General features: G+C 59.1%; 1 protein-coding gene across 1 annotated transcript in view; it reads right to left on the bottom strand.

The window, feature by feature from the left end:
* The window catches only part of PRDM16 (PR/SET domain 16), a 320,517-nt gene that overhangs the window by 159,870 nt on the left and 147,352 nt on the right, over window positions 1-13,295 (bottom strand). Inside the window, exon 3 of the mRNA XM_060079376.1 lies at window positions 1,120-1,170. Within this exon, the coding sequence (XP_059935359.1) occupies window positions 1,120-1,170 (51 nt within the window). The remainder of the gene's footprint in view (window positions 1-1,119; window positions 1,171-13,295) is intronic.

Genomic DNA, 13,295 nt, shown 5'->3' with positions numbered 1-13,295 from the left:
CCAGCAAATTGCTTGCTCTTCACTTCCAGACCCAGAAAGGAATTTTCCTGATGACGGGAATGCACGCTCAAGCGGTGGCGTTGACCCTCCCAGGAGAGGTGACAGTGCCCCGTGAGCACAGCTCCGTGATTCCGACATTAAGAAAACCGCCCTTGATAGGAGCAGGGTAGCCCCTGGCTGACTCATCGCCCCAGCCGCCCATGCTGTGCTTCCCGACGCGGTCGGGGTACCAGGAGAAGATGGACTCTCTCTGCTTTGTCTGGGTGGCGCCTTGAAGCCCAGATGCCAGGAGAGAGAAGGCTATAGTAATCCTACTGGAAAACCCAAATACCGCATCAGCTACCGTGTGTGTGTGTTGGTGTGTGTGCACGTGTGCGCATTTGTGTCTCTGTGTGTGCACATGTCTCTGCGTGTGCACGTGTGTCTGTGTGTGTATTTGCATGTGCATGTGTATGGATGGCCCGAGTTCTATGGACGTTGAACTACATCTGATGAACGGCTTCTGGGTTTTGGAGGTGATTTCTGCATCCCATCCCTCTGCTGTCTGTCTCACGTGCAGGGTGCACACGCAGGAACGTGACTGCCTGTGGATGCCTGCTTTCCTCTGGGGGCGTGTGTATTTTGGGGGGCCTAGTTCACTCTCTGAACCTTTTGGAACTAATGTTTGTCAACCGGCTGTTACCCATCACCATGGGATGATGCCCACGTTAACACTTTCTTTCGCTTGATGGTTTGCTTATTCAATGCCGTGCCTGAGCTCTCTTTGGAGGCTGAGTACTGCAAGCGGCTTTGTTGAATCTGCAGCCAATTGTGTGTTTTTTCTCTCTATATTCTTTTCACGTGAGTATCCAGTGGAGATAGTTAAATAAACACAATCTGCCTTTATTTAATTTCCACACGTCAGCCTGGCCCGAAGCATTCCCACAGGTTCGGGGCTTGCCTCGGTTCTCCGGAGCTAGGATGGTTCCGTGAAGTGAGCCCCTGCTGCTACACGGTGAAAACAAGCATCCGTCCTAATCACTCGGGAATCAGCATTCTGCGCACACGCTTGACCACAGATAACCCGTCCTCGGGTGTACACTGGACGGGAGGGGAGAAGGCGCGGACCAGCTCTCCTACCTTTTGGATGCAGCCCTCCTGGGACGACACCTCTGCGTCCGTCAGCATTTGCTGCAAAACAATTTGGAAAGGGGTTGTTAGTTTCCAACAAAACGCGGTCCTCAAGCTACGGTGGGTTACACGTCGTGCGAGCAGAGCAAGCGTGCTCTGAAGTAACACGGGTAAGGCGGGTGGCTTCTTCAAGATAAGAAGGAGAACCGGGATCCTCTATTCCGACCGTTTGTTGCACAGGGATTTGTTGGGCTGGAGCCGCCCTGTGGAGCTGCTCAGCCTGGTCCTGTAGTGAGTGGGTACAGACCCACACGGAGGGTCCTTACTGCCTGCTGCACGTATGAGTAGGAACAGTCCAGTGGGGGCACCGAGATGCTTGAAATGTGTAACAGGCTCCCTCCTTGTTTCCTGGGGTGAGCTCCTGCCCCAGCAGTGGGCGGTGGCAGCACCAGGAAGTCCTCCCCCGGCCCATGGGACACAGGCTTGGGACAGCGAGGAGAGAAAGTGCCAGTCGTTCTGGGTCTTTCTTCCACCGGACAGCTTTGGCTTGGAGCTTTCCTTGGCTCGGCTCTAAAGAGCTGTAGCATTTTGCCTGGCTGGCATCTCCTCTTAACCACCAAGTTCCACTCCAGAGGGGTGGCATTTCAGCGACGGGTCCCAGAGCGCTTTCTAAGCTAAGCAAACCGACAAATTAGCTGTATCCATGGGATTTTCCCTTCTGGGTCACAAGTACCCTGCACAGACACATACATAAATTTGTAATGTCATTTCCATAAGAATAGAAAACAAGATGGAAACGAATATTTGGAAAATAATAAGAGAAATGGGGTCAAATCCAGGGGTTTTATTTCCCCTCCCCTTAAAATGACACTATTGCCTTTTCAAATGACAAGCGTGGAAGAGGGTGCCCGCTGGTGCCCACGCAGGCCAGGTCAGAGGACCAAGACGCTGCGTTCCAAAATGCTGGCAGATTTGCCCAGGCTCAGCTGTAATAACAATAAGTCATATTTTTAAATGTTGAGAATTCTAACCAGTTGGGGATTTTATGTTTCTTTTAATAGATTCTGAAATTGTGGTTTGGAATGCAACTAGGAGTGAAAACAGAGAATGAGACAGAAGAGGAGGACACGGAGACACCGGGGAGGCTCCTCAGGAGAGCCAGCTGGAGACCAGGTCACTAGTTGCTCTGTCCCCGCTGGCCCGGGCTGGACAGGCCCCGGGAGAGGCCTGGGGGCTGAGCTCTGCCAGCAGACGGGCTTGTGTAGCTTCCCTCTACTCTGTCTGCTTTTCACTCCCAAAGCCAGAGCCTAGAGGGCTGGCTGGAGGCTGGGTCAACGCCGGGATAGGAGGAGAGAGAGGCTGACTGCTTGGATCCCAGGAAAGCCTTGGTGTCCAGGAAGGGACCGTGCTCCCCGGGGAGGGAGATGGACCACTCTCCAGCCACAGGCTGCCGGGCCTGCACCTGGACCGGAGACCTTTGCCAGCATCACGCAGAACTGGGGGTCCGAGCCCTGGCCCCGAGTCCTGTGATTCACCAACATGCCCCTTACGAAGGGGCGGCTTGAACCAGAGGGAGAAAAGAATGTGTATTAATTTTTCTAAGCCGCGCAGCCTCCAGGGCCCGGGACAAAACCGCGGAAGGGGAGCACGCATCCGAACGACTCCCCTTCCTGGGTCCCGTCCCCTCATGAAGGACAAAGGAGGCCCCTACCCAATGCCCACCATCGAGGAACTGGAGCCTCACGGCCCAGCCATGCCGCTTCTCATCACCCTGCTGCTGTGACTCGTCCCAGAGAAGGGGCCTCAGGGACCCTCCCAGGTGTCACGAAACCCGGCAAGCGTGCTGACCACCAGGCGACTGTGCTGAGGAAGGTGACAAGCTGGCCTTCTCAGCCGGGCCCAGCTCATCCCATGCCCACGCGGGCCGTGCACTTGGTTACGGGCCAGGCTCGCCGTTGATTTGGGGGCACCTGGAGAAGCCACCCTTGGGAGACCAGAGAGCCTTCAGGGCTGTACCTGCCCACGGCCTGCAGGCCTGTGCTGGCGGCAAAGCTCTGGTTGTGGGTAGAGAGACAGATGTTCAAACCGCACCTTCCTTGAAGGTCAAGACGCCAGCACAACACACCAAGCACAGCACAGAACCGGGCGGGGCCGGGTGGGACCAGGTGGGACCAGGTAGACGAAGGTCTCCAATGCTCCTCGGAGCCAGCCCCTTGGCTCCCTTGGACAGGCCTGGGGTGTGGGCAGTTGAGCTGCAGGACCACAGGTGAGCAGAACGGAGCCCCACACAGTCCAGTGATGCAGAGAGAGCTGGGGCTGTTAAGCCCAGCCTGGCCGACACCCCCGTCCAGAGGAAGCCTAACCCTCTGCCAATGACTCCAAAGAAAGCAGCATCCTCCTGATGGGGAGTGGGTTGCAGGACCGCCCCGTTCCGGCAGCTTCTGCATGCCCACCCCGATGTAACGGCCCTCCTTGGTAGGTGTGCCCGCCATCACCTCTGCTCTTCACCCACTGCTGACCTCAAGTGCAAACCCACCCCACGCACCCCTCCTGGAGCCTCTGCTCTGGCCTTCTCCCCGCCAAGGCCGCCCCTTTGCTGAAAAACCTCTTTATTTTGCTCGTTGAGCCCTCGGCACACGTGCTGCTGGCCGGCGGCTGCTGGCAGCGGCGGGCTCTGCTCTCAGGCCCGTCTCCGCACCGGCAGAAGGATTAGGTGTGTTTTGATTCAGCAGTTTAGCCAAAAAAGTGAGGTTTGACCTGGAGCATTTGCTTCTCTCCTGGGTCTCGGTGCCAGGATTGAGCTAAGTGGGGTTGCTCAAAGCATCTTTTTTGACTCTTAAAATAAATAGCCTCTGTTCTCCAAAAAGTCAGCCCAGAGGAGACACACACACAGACATCCATATGCTCACAGCTCCGGAGTTCTGGCGTGTCCCCCGAGGGGGCTAGGCTTTCTGCTTGGTGTCACAAACGGATCCCAGAAGGCTTCTCTCCCTTCAAAATAGTCTGTTATGAAAGGATCTGAAAACATACCTACAGGAGGAAACCCAGACAGAGCCCCGACCTCGCGCCTTCCAAAACCAGAGAGAAGTGAATGAATTCCCCACCCCCTGCCCAAGTCTGGCCTGTGGTCCAAGAGGTCACCAAACGTTCTCGTTTACCGACCTCTTCCTCTTGGCCTTGGAGCCCAGGCCTCTCTCTAACCTGTTCCTCGCTGTCCACTGCTGAAGTCGCCTTTTCCACCCAAAGAGGTGGGTGTGTCTGCGTCTAGAAGTGGCTACAAGCTGATTCCAAGGCCCCTCCCCTTGAAGAGGCCTCCAAGGGCCGGGCCAGGGCCGTCTGCGCAGGTCACTGCTCAGGACTGTCCCAGGAGACAGGGCTGGGGTTCGGGTTTGATAGAGGACCCCCTCCCATGCCGTCCTGGCTCTGAGCCGCACTCTGCTGCCCTCCGGGAAACTGGGGGACACAGTCTGCGCAGGCAGGTCCAGACGGAGGCTGGTGCCGCCTCCCCAGCCCCGTGGTCAGCTGCTTCGGACTCTGCATCACCTGCCCTCTGAGGAGGGTTTCAGGCCCAGCGAAGCAGCGCCCTGAAATGCACCCAACGCGTTGCCGCTCAGAACTCATCAAATCCCCCTGCCCTGAGCTCATCTTAATTCCTGCAAAGAATGCCCAAGGCCTCACGTGTGCATCCTCCCTTCCTGGGAAGACAGGCTTTTTAAAGAACAATTCTCATGCTGAGTTTTCTGACCAAATCAAAGTCCTACCATGACAGCCACTTTCCCTGGTAGAAATGCCGCAGTGACCGCTGATGGGCACAGCAGCAGCGTGGTGACAGGAGGACAGCGGGGGCTGTCCAGGCCCCAAAGGCGGATCCCCCGTCCTTCTCATGGCTGCCCCATCTGGGTGAGAGCTATCGTTATACCGGTTTTACAGGTAGGAGCTGGAGGCTCGGGAGTTGCAGTGACAGAGGGCAAAGGCCAAAGAGCTGCTGGGTGCTGGAGGCTGCGTCCAAGCCCCGGCCCCCTGATTCTGGAGGAACGGGGGGCCACTGGGTGGTGTGTCCGGTGGAAAGGAGCCACACGCCGCCGACCCGTCCGACAGGGACTCGCACCTGAACCCCGGCCAGACCATCTCCCTGCCAGGCCGGCCGTGTGGCCTGGGTGGGGTCCCGCTGGCAGTGCCCCCAGGAGCCGTCAGGGCGGTTAGTCACTGGCCAGCCCGCTCTGGCTCCCGAGCAAAGGCTCCAACGGTGTTGACACAAACTCTTGAGCTCTCAACTGGGAGTGGGTCACATTTATTTATTTTTTGCATTAAAAAAAAGAAAAAAAACTCAGCTTAGCCGTGTTTGAGCTACAGAAATGATTTTTTTGAAAGGCGCCTTGGACACTGTTTTTCACTTTTATGCCTAAACAGATACTTCTCAGTTCTTTCAAGTGAGATCTTACCCAATGAATGGAGACTCTCTCTTTACTCCTAAGAAAAATATTTACACAGTCAAGTATGGCACGGAAAAGGACCCAGGCTCCTCCAGAGGGCCCGGCCCGAAACGCATCTAGGTCTCCTCACGCTGTTTACATTCCCAGCCCGGCATCTCCGCCCTCCCCTCCCCAAAGGCATTTCCCAAGCCTCCCGCTTGGGACCCTGAAGTCGGGGTACTGGGAGCGGCCCCTCCTCGGGGTGGGACAGGAGAAACCAGCCCTGCTTGAGGGACAGCCAAGTCCCACCTTCTCTACTTTTTCTGTTCGCCAACAAAAAACCTGGGCCCCCTGCAAGGGCTTTATCTAGACTCGCCCCAATTCTCCCGGATCACCCCCAGACCTCCACCCCGGAGTGGGGGCCTCTATGTCTCTTGACCTCTGTGGAGTGTTTCGGGGCCTCATTAGCACAAGCTAACGAGGGGCGGACGGCTTTTCCTGGCCCACACTTCCCTGCATGGCCCCAGCGCTCTGGGCATGGTTTGCCCGCTGTCAGATGTGCTGAGAACACTCTGTTTGCTGGCAGCTCCCAGCCGTGGGCACGCGCCCCTCTGCTGGACACCCTGTCCTGCCCGGGGCTGTCGGGTGCCCATACCTCCCCTCCTGCAGGACAGACGACTGAGTGAGTGAACGAATCACGCCCTCTGAGTCCCCCAGGTTTATGGTCTAGTCTGTCCTAGGTCCCCTTCACAGCCTCCTTCCAGAAGCACCCGCTGGGCACCTTTGGTCTGCCCTGCCCCACGGAAGGTGCCTTGGAGACATTTAAAGAAATCTTGAAACCGCGTTGATTCCAGTGTCAGCTACTTTGGGGAAGAGGCAACGGCTGAAGCCCACCCGCTTCTCCAACAATACCGACGTGAACAGGGACCCCCCTCAGATGGTAGGGGCAGAGGTGGGCAGATGAGCTGGCCCAGAGGACGGGAAGGGGCCGCCAGGTTCAGAGAGGTCCTGAGGGCCCCGCTGCCTTGGGCGTCCTCAAGTGCCAGGCGGGGTTTCAATTTGCCTCTGAGGGTGAATATGGATGCCGGTGCTGGCCAGGTGGATGGTTGGGGGCCGGGGGCGGGGGGAGCACGGGAGGAAGGAGGGTCTGCAGGAGGCAGGCAGGGAAGGCGGCCTCGTGTAAGCCCTGGATGCTAAGTGGTGGCGGTCCTCAGGTCTTCCCTGCTCACCTGCCTGTTGACACGCCACAGTGGGCTCCGGGGGCGGGGTGGGCCCAGAGCTCAGGCCGCAGGGCGCCGGTTCCCCACCATCAGCTGGGGGACCTGTCAGAGGCCACCCAAAGGGACACAGCGAGATAGCAGGGAACAGAGGGCCGGCCGGGCCGGGCGCCACGGTGGGCTCACATTAGGCCTTAGAACTGAGAACAAGCCTCTGAGGGAGAGCTGCCGTCCCCCTCTTTACAGATGAGAAAGGAGCTCAGAGAGGTAGAGTAACCTTCCCGCATGTGCACAGCTGGCGAGGGTGGACACAGACGTCCACCCGCAGGGATCGAGAGTATGGGGCCCGTGGGGCGGGGGCACCGACAGAGGGCAGGGCTGTGCAGCCCCTTTGCCAAGGAAAGACCGAAGGCAGCCCAGGTGTGGACCTGCCTGGCCTCTGACCCCTGGTCACCCAGGCATCCGACAGAGCAGGGTTCCCGCTGCAACCGTCTTGCCGATAAAGAGCCCAAAGAAATAAGGGCAGCTCCACCAGCCCCAGGCTCCCCAGCTTCCTTCCAACCCACAGGCCACCCTGTAACAGCCCAGCACCTGAGCCGAACTCACCACGAACACTCCCCCGGCAGACGGCAAGTCCCTGGTCTTTTGCTCGGAATCACAGGCCCCTCAGAGCCATCTGGATGGGGGTCCCACCTGTCATTCCCACCAGCTCCTGGCCTGGGCAGCAGCCCACCCAGGCCCCCAGGGCTGTGACACACGGCCCCCTTGGCCTGCCACCACTGTGACCTTGCCTTGACCCCTGTGTCTGATGCCACGGGGACATGGACGCACTTGGGGCAGGGTTTGGGCTGACCACCTTCCCTGGGGGCGGCAGTTGTTCTGGGGGGAGGGGGTTGTTTGCAAGGACCCCTGCTCCCCCAGGACCGCCCCCCCTTTCAAGAGAGAAGAGAGTGCAGGTCACGCCCAGCTCAGGACACCCAACCTCTGGCCGAGCCGTTCCAACAAGGCTCTGAATTCTCCCCCAGACCAAATACAGGTTCCTCACACACTGGGCAGCTCGGGTCTCAGAGCCCAACCCCACAGACACTGCTCAACCCTTTCTGTCACCACTTTCTGAATGGGGTGGCCTGGGTCCAAATCTGACCTGGCCTAGGAGCCCCTGCCCTCTTGTCCTGGCCCCAGCAGGAGCTCGTTCCCAGAGCTCCTACCTGGGGGCTCGTGTCCAGCTGAGCTCTGGACACAGAGAACAGGCTGGTGGGCCGGGTCATGAGGGAGCTTGGGTTGGGGCACCGACTAGGCAGGTGCTGGCAGGAGGAGGCCGCTGGGTCCACACTTGTGTCAGCAGCCGTGGCACGGGCTCCAGAATCCCCCTCTGCCAGGCAGTGAGCTGAGGCCTGAGCCCAGGTCGGGCTCCGCGGGCCCTTGTCCTGAGGAGGTGCGTGTTCAGTGTCCCACCTGGCCTCAGGCGACAGCTTCTTCCTCCTGCTTCCGGAAGATTCATGTCCCCAGAGGAAGTGCACGTAAATCCTAAGAGCTGGGTGACGTGTGGCACATCCAATCAATGGCTCGTGACGGCCATAACTTTCAGCCTTCGGGAACCACCGGTGCGTCCAGGGGCCTCGCGATAGCCAGCTCCAGGAGGTGGACGTGCACCCCCGGAAACCAGGAGAAGCAAAAAACAGCTGTTTGTTCCTGGATCTGGTACCAGAGCTTCCTCCTGAGGGTCTGGGTTCAAGAGGAGAAAGCCAAGAGCTGGAAGGAGCGTGTGGACTCGGGAGGCCTCAGACCCTGCAGGAGAGTCCCAGCTTTTCTAGAACGTTCTTTCACATTCCAAAAGCCCAGCGTCCCTGTGCGGCCGACCCTTCTGCGGCCCCAGAACATTGCTCATCCATCGCGAGTGTCAGGCGCGTGCAGGACCGGCTTCCCGCGGCTTCCCTGCTGTGCTCCAACCCGTTGGCTTAAACCAACACCGGGCTCTGCCCATCGCAAACCAGAGGTGGCTCTGCCCACGCACGTCTGAAAATACGTCCTTCTGGGACCACTGCGGGCCCTGCATGACTGGCTTCCAGACCTTCTGATAGCGCTGTACTCCAGCCTCGCCCGGACACCTGGATGACAGCCATCTGGAGAAGCCGCCTCCGAGACACTGCAGCCCGGGGGACTTTGCACCTTGGCGTCTCCCAAGGGGGAAAATAAATCACAGGTCAATCATCGGTTCTACGTGCAAACGTGCACACGTGCACATTTGTCTTTTATTCTCAACCCTTTTTAGTTATAGAAATAACCTGCATATTGACAGAATCATATTGACGCACTTCAACTTGACCCCGCTCATCGATAACTTGTTTGTTAGATGATCCTTAAAAATCGTAAGTGAAGAAAAAAGGGGTCATGGACCTCCAGCAATGGCTGCTCGACAGATGCAAGTTTGAAAGTCCAGAGACCCAAGGCTGGGATGCGGATGGGGCTGGGGTGATGCTGAAATGTGACGACTCTCTCCCACCCCGCCCCGCCCACCGTGAATCCCCTGGGATTTGGGCTCTTCTTGGGCTGTGAATTCCCACCCCTCCTACTGGGGCATGGGGTCACCTTTCATAACTGGAAGGTGGGCGGGTCAGAGGTGATCACCCCACATTTCAGCACAGAGTTGAATTTCAACTCCCATAACAATGTCAGGGTAGTGCTTTCCAGGGACAGAGAAGTGACACAATGTGAAAAGGCAGCCACCAGTGGTCCCTGTGCCCGTGGGGGCGATGACCTGGGGGACAGCAGGCCTTTCCCCATCAAACTCTGGCCTTGTCTGATCCTCAGCCTTTAATTATTCCACGGATCCACTCTGCAAACATTGGAGGACCCTCTCACTTTGGGGATCGCAAACGTCCAAGCCAGAAGTACATTGTTTCGAATCCAGATTATAATACTGTAGCAGTGACAGTAGTGACAGCCCAGTGTCAGCCCTGCGGGAGGCACACTGATCTCTACTAATCCCCACTTGCCAGCTAAGCTCAGAGAGGTTGAGCTGCGCACCTGGCGTCACACAGCTGGGAAGAGGCCGAGCTGGGATTCCAACCAGGCCGCACTTGAGCCATCAGGCTGCGCGGCCTCCACAGATCTGGCTCCATCTGGGGAGCGGGTCGGGGGCGGGCATCGTGAGGAGGAGGGAGGGAAGGATGATGAGAAAGGGACCTGGGCTTTGTCTCCTACAAAGGATGCTTCCAATCTGGGGGGAGGGGCCAGCCCTGCAGAGCCCGAGTGCCTGGGCTTTGGTCACAGCTGCCGTGCTAACGTGGGGTCGGTAGGAGGTGGGGAGCCGCCCAGCAAGAGCTCACACTTTCCTAATGGGGCCCAATTACAGCAACAGCTGTGTGGAGGAATTCCGCACTGATCCGCTGTGAAAAATGGGCAGCCTTTGGAATCTTAGAGCATCCTTGCAACTGCCATGCAGCCGGGAGCCCCCAGGGCCCGGATCTGCTCTCTGGGGGGGCAGGTTGAACCAGCAGAGCTGGGCCAGGCCACCCACTCCCACTCCGGCTCGAATTTCCAAGCAAACCCCATGCCGCCCCCCACCCCGCTTCTGCTTTTCCAGCTCAGGGTCAGGCACGTTGGGGATGAGGGAACTCGGGAGGACTTCCCAGACTAGGGAGGGCCCGTGGCTCAGGCCGCCTGCCCTGGGCACGCCTGTCAGGGCTTCCGGGCCAATATGGGGTGTCCGCTGGACCCTCCTTCCTCAGGGGCCTTGGCAGGGCAGGAGGGGGCACAGGGCAGCACAGAGAACCCCGGTCCAGAGCCGGCTCTCCCGCCCTCCGTACCCGTGTGCCCCTGCTAACCAGCCTTGAGTTGCTCACCTGAGAAAAGGGGGGCACACACGTCGGAGGCTGGCGCTGTCCACGGCACCCCCTCCTGGGGCGGGGGAAAGGGGAATAGCCTACAGTCAGGGTGCTCAGAAGCCACAGTAGGGAGGAAGAGGGCTACCTTGGCCTCTGGCAGGGTCGGCGGGGCAAATCTAGCCTGTGGCCTGTGTCCATGTGGCCTGTGAGCTACGAGGGCCGTTACATGTATAAAGAGTTGTGAAAATAAAGAATATGCAACAGGGATCGCTTGTGGCACAAAAAGCCTGCCATGTGTACTGTCTGGTTCTCTGCAGAAGCCGCATGTGGCCCCCCCAGCCCAGGGCGGACACCGCCACCAGAGGAGGAGGTGGGAGGTCTCGTGTCCTTGGAAATGCGGGCACGATGCCTCCTGAACCCTCTGTGGGCACGGAGGACGGGGTGGGCAGAGACGGCTCCCCGTCCCAGGGCAGCTTTGCTCAGTGGCCAAGAGACGGGACAGCCAGCAAGCCGGGTTCCCAGAACACCTGATCCCGAGAACAGCTGCCGCGCCCGCCCGGCCCCCCGCCCAGAGCGCATTCTCAGCTGCAGCCTCCTGCCGGGAAGAGATGGTGTGAAATTGGAAGCAGTTTGAAACCGCTCCGTGCCTCGTCTTTCTTTCCTTTCCTGTTTGTTCTCCAACAAGAAGTGCTCAAAGTTGTCATGAAGGAAATCTCCAAACACCCATTGGGATGTCCACCTCAAGCCCCTCAACATCCCGGTGAGACCCCTCAGGTGGGGAGACCCTTCCCAGGGGGCAGGTCTGGTGGCCGAGAGGCCCTGGTTCACTGAGGTTCCGGCCTGGGGGACCCGGAGCGTGAGGGTGGGGGACACATCTTCATGACACTGGGGGACCTGGGCGCCCTCGCCAACGCCTTCTGGAGAGCCCCCTGGCTCATCAGGAATGGGCCGCAGGTTGTCATGGAGGCCGTTCTGGCCCTCGAGACCTCAGCTAGGGAGCTTGGTGCCCGAAACTGTCCTCTGCCGAGTTCACTTTAGCACGACGCTGGAGGGACCCAAGGATGTGCCTGTGTCACCTCGGGCCACAGTGACACCCCCAGAAGCGTAGAGAGTGACACACAGACACCAAAAGCACCTGCTGACCGTCCTGACTTCTGCACAGAGTGTGATTTTACGCTGCATCCCCTCTTTCTAACGAGTCCCCAGCGTGCGAGAGGTCACGTCAGTGCAGAGAGCACAAGTCACTCCCCTCTGGCCCCCGCCCGAGGTCTGAGATCTGAGGTCTGGATCCCACTGCTCTCCTGAGAGCCGGCGTCCAGCAGCCAAAAGCCTCAGGACACGTGCACACCCCTGCTGCCTTCCTTCCTCTTTGTAGTCCTGAAAGCAAAGCAAGAGCTTCTTCAGTCCTTCTCTGGTTTTCCTGCGACTGCCAGAGGTAAGAATGGGCAGCTGGAGCCCAGTCCACAGACCCTGGAGGAGCGGCGTGGGAACAGGCCCCCATCAGACCTGTAGCAGGAGTGGCTGCAGGCTCGGGCCACGTGGGGGGAGCTGGGGTGACACTCTGGTGCTCGCTGCCATGCCTGTCACTTTAACATGACAAGGTCACCCTCTGCCTGCGGGATGGACTCAGAAAACCGACCCCCATTAGCGCCAGAGGTAGAGTGGGCACAGGGGCATGCGTGTCCCCAGGGCCGTCTGGAGGGGGGTCGGGAGGGTGCCTGGGGGCCCCGCGGGCTATGAGCCTCTCCGGTCCTGCCCCACAGCTCTGAGCTGGTCTGCAGGCCGTCGGCGCTGCCAGGGAAGACTGTCCATGCAGCCCGTGCCTGGGACAACATGGCCTCAGGGAAACATTGACCGCGTTCACAGAAATATTCTTGGGGCCAGACGGATTTTTAAAACTCTATTCTTGGAGCTGGGAGATTTTGTGCGGCAGCATATAATTGATTTGCTCTTTCCAAAGACTGAGAAGAGAGCTGAGGTCTGCCGGGCGGCGAACCACACAAGGTCTGTGCGAGTACCGCCCGTGGGGGGCAGGGGGTGAGGGCAGCGTGTCCCACACCTGGAGAGAGACAGGCAGAGATGGGGGAGATAAAGAGTCAGAGACAGAGAGAGACAGAAGGAGAGAGAGAGGTGGAGGGGACAGAGACAGAGAGAGATGGGGGGAGAGACACAGAGAGCACAAGCAGCCCCTGGAGACCCCTCCCGGCAGGGGCCCGGGAGAACCGGGTTAAGCTGAGTGGGGAGGGCACGGGGACAGAGAATGGGGTCCCCCCGGCAGAGCTCAGCAGGCCTGCACCGCGGAGGTGGACGGCTCCCAGACAAAGACCACCTGAGCTCATCAGACACGAGCATCACACCGGCACGTGTGCACAGCCTCAGCTGGGCCTGTGGCTTGGCCGCTGGGCCAGCCTCCACCTCTCAGCACTTGGGGCGGAGAGCGAGATGGGGCCCCATGTTGGGTGCCTCACTGCTCCTCCTGGAGGGCCTCGCCCCTGCCCCCGGCCCCCGGCCGGCTGGGCAAGCCCTGCATCCTCACGCCCTCCATTTTTGGTTGGTTGGTTTGGTCTAACGGTCTCGATTACGGCACATTTGTGAACTTAAAAGACAGATTCCTCTGAGTGGAGGCTGCCCGGCCCCGCAGAGTCAGCCAGCAGACTCAAGCAGACTTCTGGGCCATTTTCCTCCCCCAGTTCCACACCCGAAGCAAACATATCTGCGTGCCCTGGTCG

The sequence above is a fragment of the Mesoplodon densirostris genome, chromosome 2, assembly GCF_025265405.1.
Source record: "Mesoplodon densirostris isolate mMesDen1 chromosome 2, mMesDen1 primary haplotype, whole genome shotgun sequence".
Lineage (NCBI taxonomy): Eukaryota > Metazoa > Chordata > Mammalia > Artiodactyla > Ziphiidae > Mesoplodon > Mesoplodon densirostris.
This window is presented reverse-complemented; position numbering and strand designations above follow the sequence as displayed.